Source organism: Zingiber officinale, chromosome 1B (genome assembly GCF_018446385.1).
Source record: "Zingiber officinale cultivar Zhangliang chromosome 1B, Zo_v1.1, whole genome shotgun sequence".
Lineage (NCBI taxonomy): Eukaryota > Viridiplantae > Streptophyta > Magnoliopsida > Zingiberales > Zingiberaceae > Zingiber > Zingiber officinale.
In genome coordinates, this window is record NC_055986.1 from 33,963,323 (window position 1) to 33,991,179 (window position 27,857).

The window sequence follows — 27,857 nt, forward strand, 5'->3', positions numbered from 1 at the left end:
CGCAACTCGCCAAAGATCGGAGAAGGAAATAAAAGGGCCAAAAAAAAAGGGCGGCGAGAGTTCTTTTTCAATTCTCCCTCTTCTCTTCTATCGCTCGCTATCCCCTTCTCCCATCTTCTCCTTCTATCCCTAAACCCTCCTCGTCCCCGTTTCCTCTCTCTGTCTCTGTCTCTCTCTCGCTTGCTCTCCCTCCGTCCCTGGATCGCAAGATGAGCGGCGGAGGTGCTAGGGTTTCGATCCCCGCGGGGGTCCGGCGGACTATCCAGAACATCAAGGAGATCGCCGGAAACCACAGCGACGAGGAGGTCTACGCAACCCTCAAGGAGTGTTCCATGGATCCCAACGAGACAGCACAGAAGCTCCTCCTCCAAGGTCGCCCCTGTCCCTCCTCCCTCTCATTGCTGACTTGTTTGCTCCCTTACATCCTCCGATTCTATGGTTTCAAATTTTGATCATGTGCGGGATGTGGTCGATCAATTTTACACCTCCCCTACTTTCTGCGGCGATTTTGACGCCTCTGCCACCAGACTCGAGAATTTAATTAGCTAGTTCTAACAATTTTTTCTTTTTTTCGTTTTCCTTTGCTTTGTCCATATCTGCTGTGTATTCGTTTTGCACATTTATGGTGCTGCATTAAGTTGGTGGTTCCTATTATGACAGATCAGTCATTGTTTTTTAAGATAAAAATTAGTTTTTGAGAAAATCGAATACACTGTTCGTCCATTAACTAGTTTTGTGTTGGCTTCATTATTAATCCTGTTCAACTTGTTTGGACCCCTCAATGAGACAAGAATGCTATTGAATGATGCTAGATTGTTTTTCCTCCATTGCACTAAAACTGACCAAAATGGCATAAATCATTGCTTTGATTAACCTTTTATTTGTATAATGGGGTAACTGCTTTCTCTCCTCTTGCTATGGTGTCCGTCGCCCATATCATCTTCTCTTGCTCACTTTGCTGATTTACGGATTCATTTATTTGGATGAAAGAGGGAATGTATCTGGTTTCACTAGTAGACTTATTCAAGGTTTAGAGTATGTCATGCATTGGAGTTTTTGATCCCTGATCAAAATGGAACAATGTTGTATGGTTTTGGTATTTGGCATGCACCAAGACATGCTTACACTAATTTAAATGGATTTCACTTCTTTAATGCCCTTTTAGATATTTTTATTTTACTTGTAAAAATAAGAATATACTAATTAGATAGTCAATGGAGGTAAAGTTTTATTGTACTATATAGTATTCGATATGCTTCAACATATGTAACACTATGCTGAGATGAATTCAAATTAAGTTTACAGATCTATTTTGTTCACTCAGACTTTTTTCTTCACAATGTATGATTTACTCATAATATTCTTCTTTGTTACTTTTAAAAATATGAATATGACAATTAGATAATAAATCACATTAGATTTTTGGAGAAACTAGTCAAAAAATAATAATAAAGGTTTTTGAAATTCATCTTGACGTGTGTCAAAGCATACTGTTGAATGATGCTATTGGCGCATGTGACACAAGTTATACTGTTTATGCCAATCAATATCGGATTCCAATGATTCACTAAAATGATATAGTTTTTGGGCCATTTTGATGCGATGGAAGATTTTAAACATTGGTCCTATTTGCATTGTCTCTTGTCCTTTACTTTTTAGAATAGCTGCATGGCTTTGTCAGATGGGTTTCTAATTGATTTCATTGTCAGTGCATATTTCTGTACCTACATTTAATATTCTGTCTAATCAATTTCCTTGTCTTTCTACTATATCCTAACAAGCTTGTTTTTTCTCCCTTGTTAGACACCTTCCATGAGGTTAAACGCAAGCGCGACAAGAGAAAGGAGGTAATCCTTTGTGGTCTGTCATATTATCGAGCATTCTAGTTTTTTTGGCATGTCATATTCTCTTTTGTTGAATTTTTCATGATTGACTTGTTTTGCTATTATTACCAGAGTGCCAGGGAGCCTGCTGAGCTTAGGTGGAGGACTGGGGTGCACAGACGAGGAGGTAGGGGAGGTCAAGCAAACTATTCACATTCATTGCCTAATGGTATGAATTCATTTTTTTTTAATGTTGTTCTACTTACACTCTATGCTGTTATATTTCTGTTTGCCTTGCTTGTCTCTACGTGTCTTGCATTTAAATATGAAGGTCTTGCTAACTTAGTCAGAGTCTAACTTATATTAGGCAGACAGGTTGATACCACTTATAAAGAAATCTTACACTATGAATATGAACTTTCCTGATAAGGTATCCAATATAAATTCAGATATGCTATCAATACCTGCCTTTTTGCAAATTCTACTTTCTGTTTCCTTTTTTGTACATATACTCTTCATAATGCTATTCCGGACTTTCCCTAATGGTCTTTATTGAATTCATTTGTTGGAACCTTTAAGGGCAACTTAAACATACCTAAAACACGTATGACTATTGTATTGTATTCAATTGCTATTGTTGGAAACTGGTAGTGAATATTAACCCCAGAAATTTCATTGTTTACAAGATGCCACTGCTGGAAGAAATACAACATTAGGGAAGGAGAATGGGCTAAATCAAGGTGCAAATAAAGCGAATACATCATTCTCCACCACTCCTGATACAGGCAATAAATCTGCAATTTCACTATCAGGGTATGTAGGATTTTTTTCTTCTTTTGTGTGGAGATTAGTTCTCTGTTAAGGTAGGCTGCAGTGATACCTACGATAATATAAGATGTTCTGTTTCGTTACATAGGATGGACGCCTGATTAATTGTGTCTGTATTAAACTTGTGTTTATCATTCATTCATCATTCAAAGTATTCCTCCATTCTACGTATTAAATCTGGATCTATTCAGAGCTTAATGTAGCTAATTCATTTGTTTTTCATTATGGAAGAACTTAATTAGATATTATTATTCCCTCATGCTGAGTTGTTTTCCATAAACATGCTGTAGTTTTTTACACACTGAGTTCTCTTTTTTATTTTTCACTTATTAAACCTGAATCTGTTCCGAGCTTAATGTAGCTAATTCATTATGGAAGAACTTAGTTAGATATTGTTATTTCCCTTCATGATGAGTTGTTTTCCTTAAAGATACTGTAATCTTTTTACTTTGAGTTCTCCTTTTTGTTTTTTTATTCGACAAATTACTGAACCACGAAGTCGATTTCTACAATCAATTAAAAAATCTGATTATTGTTTGAAAAATTGTTGGTCTCAGTATGACATATGAAAATGATGTTTGAGGACATTGATTTAATCAGGAGAACTAGACGAACATATAAGATCTCGTTCCATGTCATTCGGAGTTCTCTTGGTCCATCAACTAGTTTTGGCCAAAACCGACTGATAGATCTTAGAGAGCTCGGAATGATATGGAAGGTCCTATGTGTTCGTCTAGTTCTTCTAATTATATTCATGGTCTCAAACATCATTTCCATATGTCATATTGAGAGCAATAATTTTTTTTTAACACGAATTGGTTTTTTCGGACATATTCGTGTTTAGAAAATTATTGCTCTCAATATGATGTATCTCAATATGTTTGAGGGAATAAATATTTCTATGTCATTCTGAGCTCTCTAGATCCATCAGCCGATTTTTATGTTCAAAAATTTACTATTCTCAATATAATGTGTCAAATTGATGTTTGAGGACATGGATATAATCATGAGAACTAGACAAAACATCGTTTCATGTCATTCTGAGCTCTCTAGATTCATTAGCCGGTTTTGTCAAGTTCTAAACCGGTTGATGGATCTAGAGAGCTCGGAATGATATGAAACATGTCCTATGTGTTAGTCTAGTTCTCTTGATTATATCTATGTCCTCAAACATCAATTTGACACGTTATATTGAGAGCAGTGATTTTTTCAACTCCTGATCGAGTTAAATTCCACCAATCGATTGGTGGAATGTTACACGACCACATAATCATTCCCAATTGATTGATAGTTTTACTAATCGATTACTACACTTGTAAATCTTTCAATCAATTGGAACAGTAAGAGGGGTAAAATGGATATTGGGTATATGAATTGGTAATTTTGAAACTTGGGTACATGATTTGGGTGGGTTTTTACCTTTTTATACTGCCTTTAGTAATTAGTTTATCAAATCTGAAACTGATGCAACTCTCCATTATTTTGACATAATTGAATGACATATTCAGATTGCTTGATGTCTTTGGAATTAGTGTGTGTTGCCAAAACTGTTGGTGCAACATCCCTCAGGTCAAGGTTGACCTGGTTAACCAAGCTGAGTCTTGGTTTGGGTTTAGATGTTTGACAATAAGATACTGATTGAAGAAGAGTCCTAGCAGGTCAAGGGAGTGACCGGATACTTGACTGGGAAGTCCTAGTGAGTGAAGCTAGGCAGATGGGAAGTCCTAGTGAGTGAAGCTAGGCAGATGGGAAGTCCTAGTAAGTGAAGCTAGGCAGATGGAAAGTCCTAGTGAGTGAAGCTAGGCAGATGGGAAGTCCTAGTGAGTGAAGCTAGGCAGATGGAAAGTCCTAGTGAGTGAAGCTAGGCAGATGGAAAACCCTAGTGAGTGAAGCTAGGTGAAAGTCACGGTGAGTGAAGCCGGGGCAAGGAAAAATCCAGATGGATCGAGGATGATCGGACATCCGGTGTTGGGAAGTCCAGTAGGTCAAAGGATTGTTGGATACTTGGCGAGGAAGGAAGTCCGGATGGGTCAAGGTTGACCCGGACATCGTGGAAGTCAAGTAGGTCGATGGGTGACCGGATACTTGCACGACGAGTAAAAGTCCAGTAGGTCGATGGGTGGCCGGATACTGCACGACGTAAAAGTCAAGTGGGTCGAACCGGACACGGTGGGGAGTCTAGCAGTCGGGAGTGACGGATGAGGCGTGATGTACCAACAGTCGAGGTTGACCGGATGTTGGTTAGGAGGTTTGGGACTTGGTTTTGGGCAAAATTGTTGGATCGATCCGTGGATCGATCCAGGTGATCGATCGGTGGATCGATCCAATTCTCCCGATGAAAAGCTCGGATCGATCCGTGGATCGATCCGGAGGTCCCGATCGATCGGCCGATCGATCCGGTGCGCGACGGCGATGGCGCCGGATCGATCCGCGGATCGATCCGGTAGCGTTCTGAAAGCAGGCGCTGCGGATCGATCCGTGGATCGATCAAGCCTCCGATCGATTCGGAACATTCGAATCGATCGGATCCGACCGCGTCGGGTTTAAAGCCGCGCGGCGTGGTCTTGGCGTCCTTTCGCAAGCTCTTCTCGATTCATTCCAGCTCCTCCGGCCTCTACAAACGCGTGATCGCGTTCAAGGTTCTTGGAGGCTTTCAAGTCAGAGGCGGATCTATGCGCAAGAGGAAGAAGTTAGGGTTAGGGTTTTCTGCACATCTTGTAAGCTTTGCTTAACTTGTATTTCCCTTTCTTCATCTTGTATTGAGAGTGTTGTAGGGATTCTCAGCCTTTGGTAGTTACCATAAAGGAGTGTTATTCATAGTGGAGGTGTGTGCGTTGGTGTGGATCCTTGGATTAGTCACCTCTTGTGAGGTGGATACAAGTAAAATCTAGTGTTAGCGTTTGTGTTTGTTTCAGTATTTTCCGCACATCCAAGAAGAAACAAGTAACGCAAGCAACAAAGCACACCGAGCTTAACGCGACGAGCTATTCACCCCTCTAGCTACTTTTGGTCCTAACAAGTGGTATCGGAGCGAGGCCGCTCTTCACGAATCATCGCCGGAAGGGTCAAGCGTAACAAGAAAAGCTAGAGGGTGAAGAAGTTGAAGCAAATTCATAAAGTCGAATCTACAAGCTCAACTTCAAGATCTGATTCCAAGATGGACTTGGATTTGACACGAGGGTGGCTCCACTACACCTCCACGAGCTCGATTCTTGGAAATCAAGAATCGAAAACTTTCTTATGATGGAGATAGAGCGATGGTTTGCTCTAACGGAACAAGCTCAAAGGGCAAAGTTCTAAAGAAAAGCAAATGGAGCCGGAGCTAGTCCAAAGGTGCGAGGCGATATGCAAAGTGACCAAGCTTTTGGTCAATCTATCAAGCACCATCCTTCTGAAGTGGAGAATTTGAAGATCTGAAAGGATTTATGGAGCAAATGCTGAAGCTTGAAGAGATCCTCCATGCATCGAATCAAGAAGTATCTAAAGAGGTGACTCTTTGGAGCAAGACCAAGAGGAGGACTCCGAGGTTGAGATGCTCAACCTCCAGAAGAGGAAATCCAAGAAGCTTCATCCTCGAGGCAATGAAGGGAACAAGGAGGGAGCATACTCCTTGTTTCATATTCAAGATGATGAAGCCTCCACCTCTAGGATTGAGGGGGAGCAATCCTTGGTGACACCGGATCAAGAAGAAGGAGAAGCTTCTACATCCGGGTCAAGTGAAGAAGAAGAAGAAGAAGATGGTGCCACCTCTGAAATTCAAGAAATATCAAATGGAGGAGCAAGTGCCATCCCTATACAAGAAGGTATAAATATTTCAATTAATAATAAAAATCATATAATATGTTTTGAGTGTAGGGAAAGTGGGCACTACAAGAGCAAGTGTCCTAAATTGGCCAAGAAGAAGGGCCAAGTGGCACAAAAGGGCAAGGTGAAGCCCAAGGAGACCATCCCCGGAACAAAGAAGAGCAAGGAGCACATTGTGTGCTTTTTGTGCCAACAAAAGGGGCATTATCGTAGTCAATGCCCCAAGGGGAAGAAGATGGTCAAGGCTCAAGGAGGTACCAGTCAAGGGGGAGCCTCCAAGGTAAAGAAGAAGGTATCTTTTATTGAGCCTACTCCTTTACATTATGGTAAAAAGCATGCTAGGTCAAATTTATATCATTTCAATGCTATTTACCATGAACATAGGAAGCATGATAGCATTAAGGAAAAACATGTAGCTCTTCATGCTAAAACTACCACTCTTAGGGTTAGAAATGTAGGTAAAAATCTAGGCAATAATTCTAAGGATTTTAGATACAAGCCTAGAAACCAAAATGCTCATGGACTTAATGAAAACCCAAAATCTAAGGATTTAATGATAGAAAATCAAGTCTTGAGGTCAAGACTTGATAAAATGGAAAAGACCCTAAAAAGGATGGAAAATATCCTATTAAGGCAAAATGAGCATAACTTAGGGTTAGGAAAATCAAAGCCATCCAATAGCCATAGAGGTTTGGGATACAAACCAAAGGCTAAGAAGGATGTGCTTAGTTATCATAGGGTTCCATATAGTTATGGAACAAACCCTAGGTCTAGTGGGCAAGTCAAAAATACTAGGGAAGTCATCCCTAAGAGTATTTTTGCAACCAAAGTGACTAAGACTTCTAAGAAGTCTAAGAAAGTCACTAACAAGGTCACAAGGGAGGTTATCCCTAGGGTTGACCTAGAAAATGTGACCAGGCTCTAAGAAGCCCAACAAGGTCATTAGGAAGGTATCTAGGGAAGTTATCCTAGTGAGTACCTAGAGCACCCAAGGAGCACCAATAGGTGTTGGGTTCTTAGGAGCATTTTCTACCCCGTAAATGGGTTAGAGAGTGTCAACTCCGATTAGAAGGGTAGTTAACTCGAGGAAATTGACACTCGAGGAGCATTGAGGTTTTTGTTAACCTTTGAAAATGAAATGGGACTATTATTTACTCCTTGAAAGAGTAAAATGTGCCTAGTGGTGAAAAAGTGATTTAATCTTTAAATGGCACATATTGGGAAATTCATAAGAACTACCAAGTTGGGATTTTGGTATGTTCTTAGAAAATTTAAGGCAATCCGAGCCTTAATATAAAAGTGCTACTCTTGTGGAAAAATGAAATATGCCAACATTTGAGGAATATGCTTAATTTCAATTGGCGTAAATTAATCGAGGGAATTAGAAATGCCAATTTAGGTTTTGGCATTTTCTTGAAGCACTTTAGGGCGATCTAGGTTTAAGTTGTAAGCTTAGCTAAGGGTTTAAGGATACTTAGATAGTTAATCTAGGTATATTTTATTTATGCTAAATCTTGCCATGATTGTTTGCCCATCATATGCCATGACATCATGTCTATTTTTGCATTCATGACTTATTATGAAAAAGACAAAAATACCATGTCATGACATTCATACATCATGTAGCTATAGGATATCTTTCTTTTGAAAGTTATTTTATTTTGATGTATGCCATAACATTATCATGCATTAAGTTTAATTCCTTGTAATTAAGGACAAATGGCATTTAACAACACTTATTAACAAGTGACATCCTTGGTGGATGTCTAATATATATCTAAAATGCCTAGATAGATATGCATGATCCCTAGATTAGGGCAAAACCAAAATCTACATCTCACAAGACCTATAAGATGACTTGTATGTGTTTTAGTGCACATTAGATACAAGTGAGATGTTAGGATGATGAACAAAACTCAAGATGTTGATTTAGTGCATTCTTTTGAGTTTTAGGTTCATGAAACACATAGTTATGTGTTTTCCCATCATTGGGAAAGCTAATGTACAAGTCGTGCATTAAGCCCAAGGAATATGGTGGGATATTGGTTTTGAAAATGTTTTGAAATGATTTTGGAAAACCTTGGTGAAGGCTATCTTTTGATAGTAATCACCGTTGAATAGTTAACACAAACTTGAAGAAAACACTAAAGTTTTGGAAGTTTTCAAGTTTGTGTCAATCTTTGAAAATATGATGTATTTTCATAGAAAACTATTTTCCTTGATAGTATATGCCCTAACTAAAGTCTACACGAAATTTCATAATTTTTGGATTTTTGTAGAATTTTCTAGGGGTTTCAGTTGACCGAAATGGAATTTCAGCAACTATCGAGCTCCGATCGATCCATGGATCGATTGGGTGCTGAATCGATCCGTGGATCGATTGGAATGGCGATTCGACGATGGCTTTGGATCGATCGATCGATCGATCCGGGTAATCTGAATCGATCCGTGGATCGATTCGAGGCATTCTGCGACAGAGCTCACTGGATCGATCGACGGTCGATCCAGGTATTCTGAATCGATCGGTGGATCGATTCAGCCAGGTTCAATCGATTGGAACCCAACTCAATCGATCCAAGTTGCTGATTTTGGTGGGAAAGCCTGATTTCAGCACTTTGAACCTATTTTAGTCAATGTAACCTTTCCAAACCCCTAAATATACATTTGTATACATAAAGAGGGTGTTTTCGTGAAAACAAGGATGGATTGGTTAAGGAAGGCTAAGTTGAAGTTTAGGTTGAGGTTTGTTTCAAATTTTGAATATTTGAACCTCAAAACTTCTTCTATTGGGTTTCCTAAAGGTTTAGGGATTCCAAGTCATTGTTGGTGCAATGACAGAAGTTACCACCATGTCTTTAGGGGGAGGGACTCTTTAAAGACATGAAAATTATTTTTCATAAACCTTGGAAGGTGGTTAACCTTCTGTTAAGAGAATGCTCATGGATGAGCAGTTGAACTTGAAATGGGGAGTGGATATCCTCATTATTTCAAGTGGGAACTCAAGTGGTTAGAAAATGCTCAAGGTTGGGTATTTGTCTACATTGAGGGAGAAGTTAAGGATAAATGAAGGGTATGGGACCTTCATTATTGTGTTGATCACAATGAGTGAAGTTGTGATCACGATGAGCAACTCTTCAGGGGGAGAGTCTTCAACGGATGAAGTTGTTGAAGTGTGCCCAAAATTGGAGCATAGGTTGATGTGTGTCCAAAGACGGGTTGATGTGTTTTATGAGTAGGGGGTTGATGTGTGCCAATAGGGGGAGAATGAAAGGAAGTAAGTTAGGTTTTCATTACCTAGAGGGAGTTGCCCTCTTGGGGAGAATGAAAAGCTTAACTTATGTTCATTACCTAGTGACGTGAAGAAGGAGGCTATAGGATTAGCATTAACTTACGTGTGGGATTGTAAGTGTTATTGTGGTATTGTCGAACATCAAAAGGGGAGATTGTTGGTGCACATCCCTCGGTCGAGGTTGACACAGTTAACAGTCGAGTCTTGGTTTGGGTTTAGATGTTTGATAATAAGATCTTGATTGAAGAAGAGTCTAGCAGTCGAGGAGTGAGGCTAGTTGGTGGAAGTCCCAGTGAGTGAAGCTGGGCAGTGGGAAGTCTGGTGAGTGAAGCTAGGCGGATGGAAAGTCCTAGTGGTGAAGCTAGGCGGATGGAAAGTCTAGTAAGTGAAGCTGGCGGATGGGAAGTCTGGTGGTGAAGCTAGGCGGATGGAAAGTCCTAGTGAGTGAAGCTAGGCGGATGGAAAACCCCAGTGAGTGAAGCTGGGTGAAAGTCCGAAACCCTAGTGAGTGAAGCTAGGTGAAAGTCTGGTGAGTGAAGCCAGGCAAGGAAATCCAGATGGATCGAGGATGATCGGACGATCGGTGTTGGGAAGTCAGTAGGTCGAAGGATTGGTGGATACTTGGCGAGGAAGGAAGTCGATGGGTCGAGGTTGACGGACATCGGTGGAAGTCAAGTAGGTCGATGGAGTGACCGGATGCTTGCACGACGAGTAAAAGTCAGTAGGTCAAACGATGGGTGGCCGGATGCACGGCGAGTAAAAGTCCAAGTGGGTCGAAGGTTATTGGGACACTGGTGGGAGTCTAGCAGTCGAGGGTGACGGATCGAGCGTGATGTACCAGCAGTCGAGGTTGACGGATGTTGGTTAGGGAGGTTTGGGACTTGGTTTTGGGCAAAACCAAGTTACGGATCGATCAGTGGATCGATCCGGTGATCGATCGGTGGATCGATCCGTCATTCCAATGACGAGCCACGGATCGATCCGTGGATCGATCGAGGTCCCGATCGATCGGCCGATCGATCGACGACGTCTCGCGCGATAAGCGCCGGATCGATCCGTGGATCGATCGGCGCTTCTAGAGAGCGCTCCGGATCGATCCGTGGATCGATCAAGCCTCCGATCGATTCGGAACATTCGAATCGATCGGGATCCGAACGTTGCGTCGTTTAAAGCCGCAGGCGAGCGTGGTCTTCGGCATCCTTTCACAAGCTCTTCTCAGATTCATTCCAGCTCCTCCACAGCTCTCTACAAGCACGTGATCGCCAGTTCTTGAAGGTTCTTGGAGGCTTTCCAAGTCAAGAGGCGGATCTATTGCAAGAGGAAGAAGTTAGGGTTAGGGTTTTTACTGCACATCTTGTAAGCTTTTGCTTAACTTGTATTTCCCTTTCTTCTTCTTGTATTGAGAGTGTTGTAGGGCTTCTCCGCCTTTGGTAGTTACCATAAAGGAGTGTTATTCATAGTGGAGGGTGTGTGCGTTGGTGTGGATCCTTGGATTAGTCACCTCTTGTGAGGTGGATATCAAGTAAAATCCTAGTGTTAGCGTTTTGTGTTTGTTTCTGTATTTTCCGCTGCACATCCAAGAAGAAACAAGCAACGCCAAGCAACAAAGCGCACCGAGCGAACGCGACGAGCTATTCACCCCCCCCCTCTAGCTACTTTTGGTCCTAACAAAAACATGATTGAACACCCAAGATGTACTTATACCGAAGAACAAAGGCTCTTGGAGCTTAATAAAAGTTGGGAGGCTAAGATGTATGCTTTAGTCAATCAAGCCACATTGTCACAGACTATATATATTTGTGATATGCAATACAATATATTTGGCATTGGCTCATTGTTCATTACTTAATTTTGCTGGTACAATAGCTCAAAATTCAAGGTTAAGGAAATGGCATAAAAAAATATTGGAAACATTAATAATGATGAAGGGAAAACTAAAAATTAAGAGGCCGCAGTTGTAAAGTCAGCTGTTTGAGTTTTCTTAGTTTATCCTTTTAGACAATGATAATTTTTGGCCATTATTATGATTTGGTAGACTTAGTCTTTACTTTTTGACAACTAAATTAGTATGATCGGTTTCAACCCTTGTTTATATATGGAAACTGAAAACTGAGTGATGGAGATACAATTTAATATATTGAAATGGTTCCTTGAAGACACTTTTCAATCATACTTGAGTAGAATTTGTAGATTGGATCAAAGCATTCTGGATGGTTAGTTTTCATGGGCAAGTGAATACCTATCATCTGGTCTACCATTAGATTTGGATATTATTGCTACAGCAATACAATTTTGCACTTTATGTTGGAGATTTGCCTTTCTTTAGTTAGTTGGTAGTTGGGAATGTGGCAGGTACGTTATTGTATTTTGTAGTAAGTTCAGGTGTCAAAACTGTGAACTACTTTTTATTAAGGAAGTGATGCTTGTCATTCTCTGGTTAACACTAATGAGAATGAGGGAAACCTTATTCATATAGAGAGCTTATCCCCTACCACAATCCTGAGTTTGCTATTATGGTATCTGAGTTTCATGTGTTTTAGTTATTGAAAGTTAGAAAAACATATACTAGAATTAGGTAGTTTTTACTGGAACAGCCTTTGCACTTTTTCATTTGCATTTACTTTGTGAACTGGATGTTTCAGTTGGACAATTTTCATTTGTATAACAATGATAAGATGTTGTCAAAATATATATAGTTAGAGAAAAATCAAAAGCTTTGGAATGTTTAGCTGCAACCTTTTCTACTAATATGATGCAAAATAGAAAAAATTGAATTATGAAAATTGCATATTATCAATTTCAATGCAATTTTGGTACTTCAATTTTTGCTATTTTGCATCATATTAGTAGAAAAAGGTTGCATATCATCAATTTCAATGAGCCCACTTAGTGGGATAAGACTTGGTTGTTGTTGTCGTCGTCATCAATTTCAACGAGCAATTCTTCCTTTTTTCTTAATGTTGCTTCTTTTTCCTTTTTTTAAGATTTGACTAGTATGATTGCAATATATTTGACCTTGAATATTCTTTGTAATAATTGTAACTTTTCAGCTCTGTTTCTGGTGTCGTGAATGGTCCCAGCAATGCAGAACATCCTGTGTCATCTCAGTTATCTCATTTATCTGGTGTTCATGGCATTCTGTTGGAAGAAGCATGTGATGCTATAAACACTAAGACTGCAAATTCGAGATTACCTCCCAAAGGTGTAAAAGGTGGTTCTGCATCCAGGCAATTAGCACGAGATATAGACCAATTATCTTCAAACAAGCCAGTTGCGGTACCATCTATTGATACACACAGCTCTGCTCAGTCAGGAACTATAAAACAGGTAACCAGGACTCAATGCTCAGATGTTGACACAAGCAATAGTTAGGCTGCAATCGACTTATTAGGATCAAATATTGGTTGAAGTGTGTACTGACATGAGATTTGCTACAGATCAAGTCACACGGATCAGGAGCAAATGTATCCTCTGAAAAATTCCAAGTTACATTTTCATCTTTCCCTGGGGCTAATGGCAGTAGACAGTCATCTACTTACAGCAGTCGCTTTCAACTTCTGAGTGGTTTTCAGAAAGGTAGACCTGAAAACGTTTTCTTTAGCTGCCTTGTTTATGTAGTCAGTCTGATTGAATGATTCTAGTAAAAACTATTCTGGCATGTGTTTATTATCTGACCCTTGTTTGCTGCATACACTAGAATTTTAGTAGATTAACTCATATATGTAGTCATTCTGACCGTGTGATTCTGGCAAAACTATTGTACTCCATGTTTATTTTCTACCCTTTGTTAGCTCCATCACTAGAATTTTTGTAAATATAACTCTCAAGTATAAGATCTTTCTTCCATGCTTGTTACTGTCACTGGCTGAAATGAAATTATATCAGTTCGAGATTGTCAGCATGTATGAATTGGTGTTGTTTGGTACCAGTCATGAGGGGGAGGAAGATGAAGAAGACAAGGAGGGTAAGGAAGAGCAGGGAAAAAGAAGAGGAAGAAATTGAAGATAAATCGGAGTATGACTTGTTCCTGTTCTTTGCAATCTGCACATCCAAGATTGACTGATTCCAAGAAAAGATTTCTCATTGATCCTTCCAATTTGGGGCTGATTGATGGGATCTTTTACCGAATTTCCAGTGCTTGAACCTTTCTTCATTTTTTTTTCTTGAATTCTATCATGCATTCCAAAAGAAACTGAAAGCCAATGCTTATCATTCTTAATACTAATAGTCATGGGGTCAAGAGGAGAGGACGAGAGGTAGACCCTAAATCTAATTCATACCTTACATCCAACGAGTAGTGAAGTGTGTGGTGAGTTACGGAAGACCACATTAGTGGGTGATGGCCAGAGGTGGTCGGAGAGGACTTTTACGTGCTCTCCAAGGATGATAAGATGAGGCAACAATTGTTTAATCATGGTTGCAACTGCAATTTTACTATTAATCATGGAAACGATGGAAATGTATATCTATAGATCTATATTATGCAATAGTGGAAATATATATATGTATTATATATCAAAACTACATTGATATAATATAATATGACATGGTTTGAAATTTTGTGTTATATTGGGCGGCACGAGCGAAACATATCATTTTGTCCATCGACCGGCAAGACACCGACATCAACACGTCTTGAGTGAGGCCCCATGGCGGCACGTAGGCCTCGTGCGAGGTTGAGTTTTTTTTTAAATTTTAATTTTTTAAGTGTCAATTTTTTATTATTTTTTAATGGTTAATTCTTTTCCTTTTAATTCTTTCTTCTTCTTCTCCATATTTTATTTTTTTTATTTCTTTTATCCTTAAACACATGATTTTAATTTTTTTTTATTCTTTTCCTCCTTAAATACATAGGAAAAAAACTTCCTCGTTCAATACATAGGAAAAAATTTCCTCCTTAAACTGATTAAAATAAATTAAATTAAACCTACTTATCCTAATCATTATATCTAGACTTTAGTTAATCCTAAATTAATTTGTACTCATTCCTAATTTTTTGAAATATTAGTTTAACCCATGGTTTAAAGTGTTGTGCCAAGATGGTCGAAACGGGTGAAACATCTCGTTCCGCCTGACGACTGACATCGGCACGACCCCGGCACCAAACCTACAACAGCTGCGATGTGCTACGCGAACTTGTGGCCGCAGCAGAAGGGTCGCATAACTCGGCGGCATCACGCATCCCTTGGCCGCTGCAGAGGGGTCACACGATTACCGCGATAGCGCCAGAGTAGTTAGCGATCCCTGTGGCCATGGCTGAGGGGTCGCACAACCCCGCGGCAGCACCGAAGTCGCGCAAGCTCGCGAGTGGTGTTGCATTTTGGATTTTTTTAATTAAATTTAGATTAATTATTTTAATTAACTCCTAGCTATGATGGAGATAATCTAAATAGGCTTTATTAAATTCTAATAAAATTATCTAATTAATTTTATATTCCATTTATTTTAATTTAAAAATTATAATAAATTTTTTATTTATTTATTTATCTATTTTCATATCTTTTCCTTTTTTTAAAAGATTATTTTTTATATTGTTTATTTTTTAAATATTTATGTTAAATATTTTATTTTTTAATTAATATATTTTATATTTAAAAAATACTGAGACTATATTGGCACGGCATGATACAGTACCGAAATCGTATCGTTCCGGTCCAGGATCGAAACCTCGGCACGGGTTGAAATTTTAAACCTTGGTTTAACCTAATAGTAAGTATGGATAGTAATCAAATATTATAATAATAATTTTTAATTAATATATTTTATATTAAAAAGTACTAAAATTGTATCGGTATGACACCATAGGTTATTGAAACTGTATCGTTTCAATTATAAATTGAAACTTTAATACGGCTTAAAATTTTAAACCATGTAGGGAAACGGTCAAAGAATGAAACTTCAACACACTTTGAAACCTTTATTTTTTAATTTTATTTTCACAAGTCAAGCTTCAAATTCAATCTAATTATTGTCTCGTCCCTCTCATCATTTAAGACAATATCATATGCAACTAACATACACTAAGGAGACTATCTACAATGTAGTTGGTATGGCTTAGAGTTAGTGCTTGATGTAAACATACAATATTGGAAAATTATTTTTTCACATTTCCAATAGCTCTAACACTAATAACAATATTACACTACATATTTCTTTCATCACATAAATTATTAAATATTCCTTTTTTCTCTAAATCTCATGATAGTAGTTGTGTAGAGTCTACCATAATAGTTGTCTAGACTTTATCATACGTTTTTTAGAAATCAATAAAAATATGTCAAGTTCTTTTCATTTCCTGAATATGAGAATTTTAAATTAACTATTTTGTTTCAAATTCTAATAACATCTTTTGAAAATTTGGTATGGATGACCAATGAAATATTTCTTCCCATTTGTTGGGAGTTATGGTTATCCCTGTTTTATCTCAATGTTCACTCAGGAAAATTTTACCCTTTTTTGCTTCAATTATTCCAGTCTCTGTTCAGATATTTAGATTCCTTGGAATTTTGTATTGTATACATTTGTACTTACAGTGCTACTCATGCAATAGATTTGACATATGTGAGATGGAGCAATTCTTGGTTCATCTAGTCTGAGCATCATACCCGAATTATCTTTTGCGACACATGACAATTATGGAATTTTATGTTTGAGTTCTAATTTAATACTTAACTTTGCAAAATCTAAAGTAGATTAACTGATTAACTTTCTTCTCAGCATCTCATCCTAACAAAGAGTGGAAACCAAAGTCAGTACTTGTGAACCCTACTAAGGCATCTGAGACAAACAATACACCTGAAGTAACAGTAGTGACTGAAGCTGTTTCCCAGTCATTGCCAGCTTCTCATTCAGTGGATTCAGTAGAAGACACTGTAAATCTAGAAGAGAAGGTAGACAAACTGAAGCTATCTGACATAAAGCATGTGATTATTCCAGACCATCTCCAGGTTCCAGAGGCACAAAGACATGGTTTGAGTTTTGGAAGTTTTGATGCCAATTTTCAGTTGAATGTGCTTGTTTCCAAGGACCCTTCCAGAGATGATGTCGAGGAACTACACTATGAACCGTATCATGAGATTGATGAAACTATCGAGCACCATTCTTTAAGGTTCTATAAATTAGTTGCACTATTTTGCTAATTTCATCTGCATATGAGTTGTTCTCATTCTTTAAGGTCATATCTCATTTGCTTGTGTTGAATCATGAAATGCTGATTTTGACACTAACACATTTTTTTTAATGTGATAAATTGAACTCATAGAAGTTATCAACTAAGCCCATTTAACATGTCATAATTTCCATTCATCATAGGATGAAGCTTTAATACTGAAAATAATACATTATCATTATATCTTTTTGACGGTGATCTTGCAACGGTAGAAGTCATTATGTGTTCCTTGCTTTATCAACTGCTTGACAATAAGGGTCTACAAACAAAACACTTTTGTGATACTTCTGCAATTAAAATATACCTTTTGGCTTGGTTAGGACTTAGGTATATCAATTGCTACTAACTTTGCCTCTCCTGACATTTTTTTTGCTTCCTATGATTCAGCAACAATGAAACATCCTCAGATACCAAAGATGATGACTTTCCTGAACACCCTCAATCCTCTGAACATGCCCCTGATAGTTATTTAATCAAGGAAATTGTTGTTTCCAATAGTGCATCACTTGCAGCAGAATACAACCAACCCAACCAAGAAATTAGTTTGGCTCCAGAAGTTCCTCAGAATTTTGTTGTTGAATCCGCACCATCCTACCCACCTGAAGGATTGGTATTACAGCTTGGGAGCCAACTTGCACCAGTTGAAACCTCAGAACCCCAGGCACTTGATACCTCACATCTCCCAAGTTTACTGGTATGATGACAAACTGCAATCTTTACATTGGTCACTTAAGCTGTATGTTTTGATGGAAGTTGTTTTATTGAACCTTATTCTCTTTTGACAATTGTATGAATATAATCAGTAGCATTGATCATCGAAGGAACTAATTAGGTAGTGGCTAAATCCTTGGTATCTTCAATTTGCAAATGTGAATCTTTGTTAAGACTTGTTTATTTGATAAATTACCAAAACTGGATACTACTTGGCACTGCAACAATGTCGCCTATGTAGTTGTGTGAATAATGTCGATTGGTATCATTTCATGTAACACTCGATAACTTTTGGCATGCTAAAATTGAGATAATATTATGTCAAAGTTGTAGCATTTGGAAAGCAAATGTTAAGATGAACTGTAGTTATTTTATCTTTTTCCTTTTCATCTCTTTCCTCTTTTCACCTCCAATTTACTATTGGCACCATATATCGGAATATTGACACGATATCGAAACAATATCATTCTAGTCAAAGACTAAACATTGGCTTGATTTCATTCTAGTCAAAGACTAAACATTGGCTTGATTTCGAACCTTGGTTTACCCTTTCTTTTCATGAGAATCTATCTTTTGGATACTTTCATGAATCTCACAACTTTCTTTGCAACAACAGCCAAGAGCAATTAAGTCTTATTTCATTGAGTCATGTTCTTGTTGGCCAACCTAGATTTCATATGATTTCTGTGAATGTGGAGGGTTGCCATCTTATTACTGTCTACTTTAAGTTCGCTCCCTTGCTATATATGCAATCACCTAGCTGCAAGTTCCTCCATTTGCAACAAAGTTCAACAACAATAACAACCAAACCTTTTCCCAATAGGTGGGGTCAGCTGTATGAATCCTTTTACGCCATTAAATTTTATTTCTTACTATATCATCATCTATATTTAAATAAATTTTATCTTGTTTTATTATTGCTAACCAAGTCTTTTTTAGTCTTCCTCTTTTTAATTTGATATGCATGTTTATCATAGTTTCACATTGTCTAACTGGAGCATTTATTGGTCGTCTAAGTACATGTCCGTACCATCTTAAATGTGTCTCTCGGAGTTTTTCTTCAATAGATGCAACTCTGACTTTCTCCCTAATGCCCTCATTTCTTATTTTGTCCATCCTCGTATGACCACACATCCACCTTAACATCCTCATCTCTGAAACTCTCATCTTCTGCTCATGTGCTCGAGTCATAGCCCAACATTCAGCTCTATATAACATAGCAGGTCTAAATGCGATTTTATAGAACTTACCTTTAAGTTTAAGAGGTACTTTATGGTCACATAAAACACTCGATGCTCCTCTCCATTTCAACCATCCTGCTTGTATTCTATGTAAGACATCTCTCTCAATCCTTTCATTGTTTTGTAAAAATGATCCTAAATATTTAAATTTTTCGGTTCCGGACAACTCGTCTTTTCCTAACTTAACAATTGTCTCATTGTTTCTAATATTGCTAAATTTAAATTCCATATATTCTATCTTTAATTTACTAAGCTTAAAACCTTTCCCTTCTAGTGTTTCCCGCCGAGATTCTAGTTTAGTATTTACTCCTTCACGTGTTTCATCTATCCAAATAATATCATCTGTAAACAACATGCACCACGGTACTGGGTCTTGAATGTGCGCGAGTTGGCCCATAATTAGTGTAAAAAGATAGGGAAACTGATCCTTGATGTAATCCTATCTTTATTGGAAATGCTTCAGTTACTCCGCCTAAAGTCTTTACTTTAGTTGTTACATCCTCGTATATATATTTAATTAGTTCAATATATATTACGCTAACACCTCTCTTTTCTAGAATTCTCCATATAGTTTCTCTTGGACTCTTTCATAAGTTTTTTCTAAGTCAAATATCATGTGTAGATTTTGTTTTTACTCCCGATATTTTTTAATTAATTGTCTAAGATGTATGAAGGGGGGCCTTGGTGCAACGGTAAAGTTGTTGCCATGTGACCAAAAGGTCACGAGTTCGAATCCTGGAAATAGTCTCTTGCAAAAAGCAGGGTAAGGCTGCGTACAATGGATCCTTCCCTAGGACCCCGCATGGCGGGAGCTTCGTGCATCAAACTGTCCTTTTTGTCTAAGAAGATATATAGCTTCTGTTGTCAACCTTGCATGAACTCAAATTGATTTTCGGTCACTGTGTCTCCTTCCTTAATCTTTTTTCTATTATTTTTTCCCAAAGTTTTATAATATAACTCATTAGTTTAATACCCTTATAGTTTATACAATTTTGTACGTCTTCCTTGTTCTTATATAAGAGAACTAGAGTACTTATCCTCCATTGATCATATATTTTTTTTCGTTTTCAATATCATGTTAAATAATTTTGTAAACCATTCAATACCTTGTTTCCCTAGGCATTTCCATAGCTCTATCGGGATATTATTTGGTCCAACAGCTTTTTCATTGTGCATCTCATTTATAGTTTGTTTTATTTCTGAAGTTTGAATTCTACGATAAAAATAAAATTTCTATGCTCATTTGACCTATTTAAATTACCTAAGTTAAGTTGGTTACCTAAACCTTCATTAAAAAGTTGATGAAAATACCTCTTCCACCGTTATTTTATTTCTCCATCGTTTATTAATACTCTATTACATTCATATTTAATACATTTTATTTGGCTAAGATCTCTTGTTTTCCTTTCTCTCACCTTAGCTATTTTATAAATATCTCTTTCCCCTTCTTTTGTATCCAATTTTTGATATAGTCGTTTAAAAGTTTCATTTTATGCTTCATTCACTATTTTCTTAACTTCTTTCTTGGTTATTGTATATTTTTTAAGTTTTCCTCGTTCTTACAAATATATAATTTCTTATAAGCTATTTGTTTTTCCTTCACTTTCTCTTGTACTTTCTCATTCGACCACCAAGATTCCTTACTTAGTAGTACATGTTCCTTTGACTTATTGAGTACACTCTTAGCTACTATTTTCAACTTTGATACCATCTTATCCCATATTGTATTAGAGTCATCGTATATTTCACCTAATGCTTGTAATTCTACCTTCTCCTTAAATATATTTTGCTTCCCATCCTTTAATTTCCACCACTTAATTTTAGAAATCGTATATATTTTCTTTTTATTGATACAATGTTTGAGAAGGGGAGCCTTAGCGCAACGATAAAGTTATTGCTTTGTGATCAAAAGGTCATGAGTTCAAATCCTGGAAACAGCCTCTTGCAAAAAAGCACAGTAAGGCTGCGTACAATGGATCCTTCCTCGAGACCCTGCATAATGGGAGCTTCATGCACCGGGCTGTCTTTTTTTTTTTTTAATACTATGTTTGAGGCGTATATCCAATACTACTAACCTATATTGAATAGTTAAGCTTTTTCTAGGGATGACTTTGCAATCTTTACAAATATTTCTATCCTTCTTCCTAACTATAAGAAAGTCAATTTGCGATTTATTATTTCCATTTTTGAATGTGACTAAGTGTTTTTCTCTTTTTTTAAAAAAACGTATTAGCTAATATAAGATAATATGCTATCTAAAAATCTAATATAGTTTTCCCTTCCTCATTTCAAACCCATAACTCCCATGTACCTTCTCATATTCCTCATTTTTCACTTCAACATGCCCATTTAGATCACCTTCTATTAAAATTATTTCATTTGATAGAATATTTTGTAATATTTCATCTAAGTTATCACAAAATCTTGATTTGGTAGCTTCATCTAATCCTGTGGTGCATATACACTAATTATGTTTATAGTTTCTTTCGCTACTATTATCTTAGGGGCTATAATTCTATCCCCTTTTCTAACTACTCCTACAACTTCATCATTTAACAAACTATCTACAATAATACCCACTCCATTTCTTGCTTTACTCTTTCCAATCTATCATAACTTAAAACTCGAGTTCTCTATCATCTCTGCCTTCTTGCCTACCCATTTTATCTCTTGTGCACACAAAATACTAATTCTTCTCTTAATCATCATATTTACTACTTCCATTGATTTACAAGTAAAAGTTCCTATGTTCCATGTTCCAAATCTTAGATTATTAGTTTTCCTATCATATTTGTTCTTATCCAACTTATGGTGTGAGAACTCTTGCCTATTTAACACTACACCCAAGTTCTCATGGAGATGTAGTGGTCCTTGCTAAGACGTTACAGTACCCTCTGTAACGCGAACTCTTGCACATTTAACACTACACCTGAATTTTAGAGATGTAGCGATCCTTGCCGAGACGTTACAGTCGGACCCTGCAATGCGTTCCTTTTGGGGAACAACCTAGCATTAGCACAATAGTTTAATGGATCCATTCATTGAATATTTGCCATAATTTTAACGCTGACTGACAACCTAACGCACTCCTCCTTTATCCGAGCTTGGGACTGGCCGGTCATTCATCTCCTAGGAGTCATGTTGGGAATAGTCTTGCTTGGTGCTGGATGTCACTGGCTGGTTGAAAGACTCAAACCAAGAGAATGTTGGTTCTGACTAATATATTTATACACCAAGTAAATCTATCTTGGGAATATTGCTTCTAATAGTTCATTCAGGCTCTTTACAAGTTCACCAAAAGCAATTGTTTTCTCAAAACCTCATGGTCATCCATCTCCATTCCATAAGGCTTTGTGACATAAAGGCAAGAGGTTCCCAAGTGGCCACATGAAATATTTTGTTGGCCAAGTGACTACAGATATTTGAAACAAGATTACAATGGAAAACAAGTAATGAATAAGGCTATAATTAAATGTGAAGATCTGTCCATGTTGCTCCTAGGGGTCATGTTGATGCAGCATGTAGGTAATTGTGTGCTTAGTTGGTGATCTCACAGTTGTGTTTGGCACTTAATAACTTTTTTTTTGTTTCTTGTGACTGGTTTAAGCTTGGTTCATCATGAATATAATATTCTATGAGCTCAGTTGACGACAAGTAAAACTGCAAATGTTCAGTGGTTGGCTAAAACTGTGTTGAGTAGTTGTATTTTTCTAGTATCCTTGATTTTTTACTGAAGAATGTATCAGTGTTCTTTACTTAAGGTGAGCTTTTTCCTATTTATCATGCATCACAACCAACCTTGAACAAACTAGAAACTTCTGTCACAGGGCTAATAAACCAAAATATCTTCAATAGAGAGGAGAGAAGAGATAAGTATGTTCAAAGTTAAATCACTTTAGTCAATTGCAGAAGTCTGGGTTTTAGATGGAATTATGCAAGTATTAGTTATTTGATCCCTTGTTTTCTAACTATTTCTATTTTTTTTTTAAAACTAATGATTGTTGATCTTAATCTCTTGAGGATTATTCTCCATCCTCTAAAAGAACTGTCTTTTGCTCCTAAATTTATGTTTCCTTTTCTGATGATATGGAGTAGAATTGATCGGAGAGATAAAATTTAATAGGCTATCTGGTTTTTGAACACTTCAATCAGTTTGGACTATATCAACTTATTTTGGAATTTGGATTAAAATACAAAAATTGGTTCAAAATGAGCGTTCTTACTCCTGATGAAATTAAGAATCATCAATTTGCTTCAATTTTTCACATATAGGTAGATATGTCTTTCTAAAACTTTTGTAAACTTACTTGGATGCTTTCTAATGCAGGTTCGGCAATCATATGATCCATCTGCTAGTTACTACACCCCATTTTATCGTCCAACACCTGATGCTGATGGCCGAATCTCTCCTTTCTTTGCATCTGGAGTATCTGCTAGGTATAATGGGAATGTTGCTGTTCTGCCTGCTCATACTGGACAGACTTCTCCTGAGGTTTGTACTTCTACCTATTTTCTGGTAATAGAATGGCCATATCCTTTGAACCATGTTACATGCGTCACTTTTGTTACTCTACTATGAGCAATTGTTTCTAGGTAACTTTGTTGATACAACTTTCCCCCTTTTTATGAACAGTTTCTGTTGATAGGTTAGCCACTGATTCTTTATGTTCTTTCTCTAGTGCCTGTGTTTAAGACTCCATACGCACTGTCCATTATATAGTAAAAACAAATGGACCAGAGATTGGCTCAGTTGAGATTTAGGTTACTAGTTCATCGGTTGGTACTGCGAAACTCTCAGACTGTACAAACTATGTGGATTAATTTTCCCCATGCATTCAAAAGTTAAAGTGCCAACCTCTAATTCATATAATAAAACTAAATAAGACATAACATCACATGTAATCCAACTAAAATTTAACATATAACAAATCTACAGGAATTACTGTCATGCATTTTAAATATGATGACATAAAATTATCAAACATGACAAACCTCTCTAAAATGTAGATAATAAATCAATTAGGAACGACGAATCTCATTAAAAAGTTATTAATCTGCTGTAGTATTAAATTGTTAAGCATGCCAAATATTTCCAAACTACTACTCGTCCAATGACATGGTGTGTGAATTACAACAATTATGTTAATTTTAGAGTTTTTGAGCGAAAGCCAAGTTTTCTCGTATGTTGGACTTTTGGCCAGTCCTTGACAAGTTACCCTGGTTTCATGGGATGCAGTTGGATCATCTGATTTTCACAAAAGTACCTAGGTGGAGTCCAACTCCATTATTTGTAATTCCATTTTGTTGGCAGTCTTAGGCTAGTAGAGTTTCCATTTAGTGATCGGTTGGTATCCATTTTTCATGACTATGACCAGATAGGTTTGAGTTTTACTGGTCCAACTGAGGATGGGTAGGTGAACCACCCAATTTCAGGATGGACAATAAACTCTATGTGCTGGTCCTACATATCATGAAAATTGGAATTGGACATTGGCTAGAACTAGACTTTTTTTGTCTTGATTATTGATACTACTACTACAACAACAACAACCAAGCCTTATCCAACTAGGTGGGGTCGGCTATATGGATCCTTCTACACCATTATGCTCTATCTCCTATTATATAATCATTTATATTTAAATAAATTTTGTCTTATTTTTATTGTTGTTAACCAAGTTTTTTATTTATTTATTTTTTTGCCTTTCTCTCCTTCGTTTGATGTGCGCATTTGTCATAGTTTCATATTGCCTAACCGGGGCATTTTTTGTCTTGATTATTGATGAATGATCGTTTATCAAAATATTTCTTGTTCAGATTATAAGAATGATAATATTTACATCTGACAAGGATTCTGATTGATTCTCTATTTTTTCTCTGTTCCAGAATACCAACTCAGCTGTGCTATCGACAGTTGGTTCAACCCTTGGAACTCAAGCTGCAGGCACTTTGCTGGGTTCTCCTGCTTCCCAACAACCAGTTCCTTTATTCCATCAACCTGCTGGATTCCACATATCTCATTACCCTCCCAGCTACATTCCCTACGGTCAAATTTACCCACCTTTCTATGCCTCTCCACAAGTTCACCATTTCTTGAGTGGCACTGCATTCCCTCATCAAGCTCCCACAGGCAGCATGTACTCAAACCCTGGAGCTGCAACTCCTGCCGCTGCAGTCAAGTACTCTCTTCCCCAGTACAAACCTGGTTCTAACGCTGTGAATCCAACTATTATTGGATTACCAGCTGTTTATGGAACATATAACTCAACCCAACCTGGATATAATTCTGGTCACGCTAGTAGCACTGGAAACTCAACTACCAATGAGGATCGCACATCATCCCAGTTTAAGGATAATGGTGTCTACAACTCTGGACAGCAGGTACCTTCTTCGCTTTTGTACAGGCACATTATTTTGATTTTATGAGCTTTGGTAATATGTTCAAACCAGGTTCCTAATTCTGCTGCTACTATGAATAATGTAATGTAAATCTTGCAGTTCAGGATTAGTTTAAAGAAGTTTATATCAGGTGTTGCATCATAATGCCAAATGGGAATCTTTCTACTATTGCTCTCATCTAAGCTTCTAATCTCAGTTATTGGTTTTTGCCACTCTACCTAAGCTCAAAGATATGATTGGATGTTCTATGTTGAAACACATGGAAGAAAGATCATGGAAGCAATCTGGTGATGCGTTTGAAAATCATGTAGGCCTTTCAGAAAATGTAATTGCTTCAAAGATATATTAGGCAATCCGTAGTTAACAGATATTCACAAATTTATTAAACATTTTAGAAAATGTATAATGTTAAAAAGCAATTTACTCGGTGTTTCTTTAAATGATTATATATTTTTTTATATCTTTTAATAGGATCAATTTCTTTGTCCAACATGGATTTTTTTAAAATCTTTTCAGGCCCCTTTGTATTTTGACTTGCTGAATTGTAGATTCTTGACCATCAAAAAATGTAAAAAGAATTTGTAATCTTCTGTTATTTGAAGCATTAGAAGAGCAGGCACATATAGTTAAGCTTGATGTAGTTGATAAATGTTTATGTATGTGGAACTTCACATATAGGTAAGCTTGTTAAGGTGGGCTTCCCTATTAGCAGCGTATTTTGTTGGTATGTGGTCAAGGTATATCGAAGCTCATATAAGCATCTGAGGTGGGAATGATGTGAGAATGCTCATCACATTTCTAATAGAACACGTTTGTATGAAGTGAGAAATGGTAATTTGTTCTTATTAACTTATCTTATATTCCCGCCCTTCAAATTTTGCAAGCCAAACTTTATGTCTGGGTCAATAATGTCGCAAAGACAAGTATTTTTATGTCTCGGGTCAATAATGTCACAAAGACAAGTATCTTTATGTCTTGGGTCAAGAATGTCACAAAGACAAATATGATGATCTTGATTTTTAACTACACCCTGCATTGCAAGTAAGTTTGATTGGGTTGATATATGGTTTTTCTTTATGCCTGGCTTTTGATCTCATCCGACCTAGTATTATTTTGGTTGTTCTTGAAGCCTTACACATCATTTTCATAGTGATTGACAAGGACTTATTCCTAGAACCAACCTTTGTTTGCTGTGGTTAGTTCAATTCTAGGCTTGTAAGTCCACAATAATCCTTCCATCAAGCACCATGACTTAAATAGGGTTCCCTGAGAAACTCAACTTTTGACCATTGCTAAACAATGCATGTTGATTTTTCTATGTATCTGAGACGATGAAACCCCATTGGTTCCTTGACACAAATTGACTAAGATGCCTATATTTGAGAAGACCTGTTTCGTCATCATTATATTTTCACCCTTTATTTTGATTATATGGTGGCAAAAGGTGATGACGCTCACCCTAAGCGCCTCTCATGGTTGGCCCCATGGCTGAATGAAGGGTGGTAAATCAGGTACCGAGTAGACTACAAGGTGGGAGGGTATTTCGTGGTTCCCATGATTCGCCCTTGCTGTATGATGGCAAATCTACCACCGGGTAGCCAACTTGGCTACGCCCTGGGGGCAAACATTAATTTTCCTTTATTTTGATTATAGATGATACATATACAAGTTAGCTTGTGTAGTATTTGTGAGACATAACTATTCTGGTGATATGTTCCTTTTTTATGTGCATGATTACATTCAATATGCACTCATGAATATATCTTTGATCATTCATTTTACTTTTGTTGTGAAAGCAGAGTGAAGGCCCATCTGTCTGGATTCCTGCAATTGGAAGAGAGATTTCTTCCCTTCAGGCCAGCTCTTTCTACAACATTCCCCAGGGACAACCCATGACCTTTCCACCGACACAAGCTGGCCCTGGCTCCTTCAGTGGTGTCTTCCCACCTACACAGACAGTTGCTAGCTCCATTCATCCTTTGCTTCAGCAGTCACGCACAGTTGCTGGGGCGGCTGCTGAAATTCTGAGCTCCCCTGCTGGTGTTTATCAACAGCCACAACGCACACAGATAAATTGGACCAATAATTATTGAAGGATTCAAACATAAGCCATTGGCCACAGCCCAATTATCTGCTCTACGAGGTTTATTCAAGAGTATCCCGAGTGAAAAGAGTAATATATATATATATATAAAGGGTAGCCATCCTCCATGGCAAGGCTTCAGGGTTCGGAGTCAATAAACTTTCACAGTTTGCAATACTTGTGACTGATACCGACTTTGTTTCCTGCTCATTCTTTGCCAGTTGCTTGTTTTTTATTTTCGGTTGGTGTTTTTATTTCACTAGGAGGTTACTGTGAGTCGATGAAACGCACTTTACCTGCATTTGCTTCAGCCACTTGAGATGAGGCCATAAAACATTAGATGCTAAGAATTTCTAAGCTAGGGAATTTTCATTCATTCCACTGTCTCGATGTAAATTAAATTTTGTTTTTTGGGGGGGAAAATACATTGTAGATGAGATGTTTGGTCAATCTGTTAGCAGGACATTTGAAGTTATATTCTATGAATCTCTAATGCAAGGCATACTTATAACCA

At 37.5% G+C, this 27,857-nt stretch overlaps 1 protein-coding gene across 1 annotated transcript; it reads left to right on the forward strand.

The window, feature by feature from the left end:
* The first annotated feature begins 33 nt into the window (after nt 1-33).
* LOC122054649 (GBF-interacting protein 1-like) lies at nt 34-27,857 on the forward strand. The gene is made up of 11 exons (XM_042616098.1): nt 34-372; nt 1,804-1,847; nt 1,956-2,052; nt 2,510-2,636; nt 12,795-13,071; nt 13,182-13,320; nt 16,462-16,852; nt 17,300-17,606; nt 23,192-23,356; nt 24,748-25,242; nt 27,060-27,857. The coding sequence occupies exons 1-11, from the start codon at nt 210-212 to the stop codon at nt 27,351-27,353; spliced, it is 2,499 nt and encodes an 832-aa protein (XP_042472032.1). The 5' UTR covers nt 34-209; the 3' UTR covers nt 27,354-27,857.

Coding starts and splice junctions, on each gene's coding strand:
- LOC122054649 (XM_042616098.1), top strand. CDS start 210: ATGAGCGGCGGAGGTGCTAGGGTTTCGATCCCCGCGGGGGTCCGGCGG. Junction 13,321..16,461: donor TCTGAGTGGTTTTCAGAAAG/GTAGACCTGAAA, acceptor CTTTCTTCTCAG/CATCTCATCCTAACAAAGAG. Junction 16,853..17,299: donor ATCGAGCACCATTCTTTAAG/GTTCTATAAATT, acceptor CCTATGATTCAG/CAACAATGAAACATCCTCAG.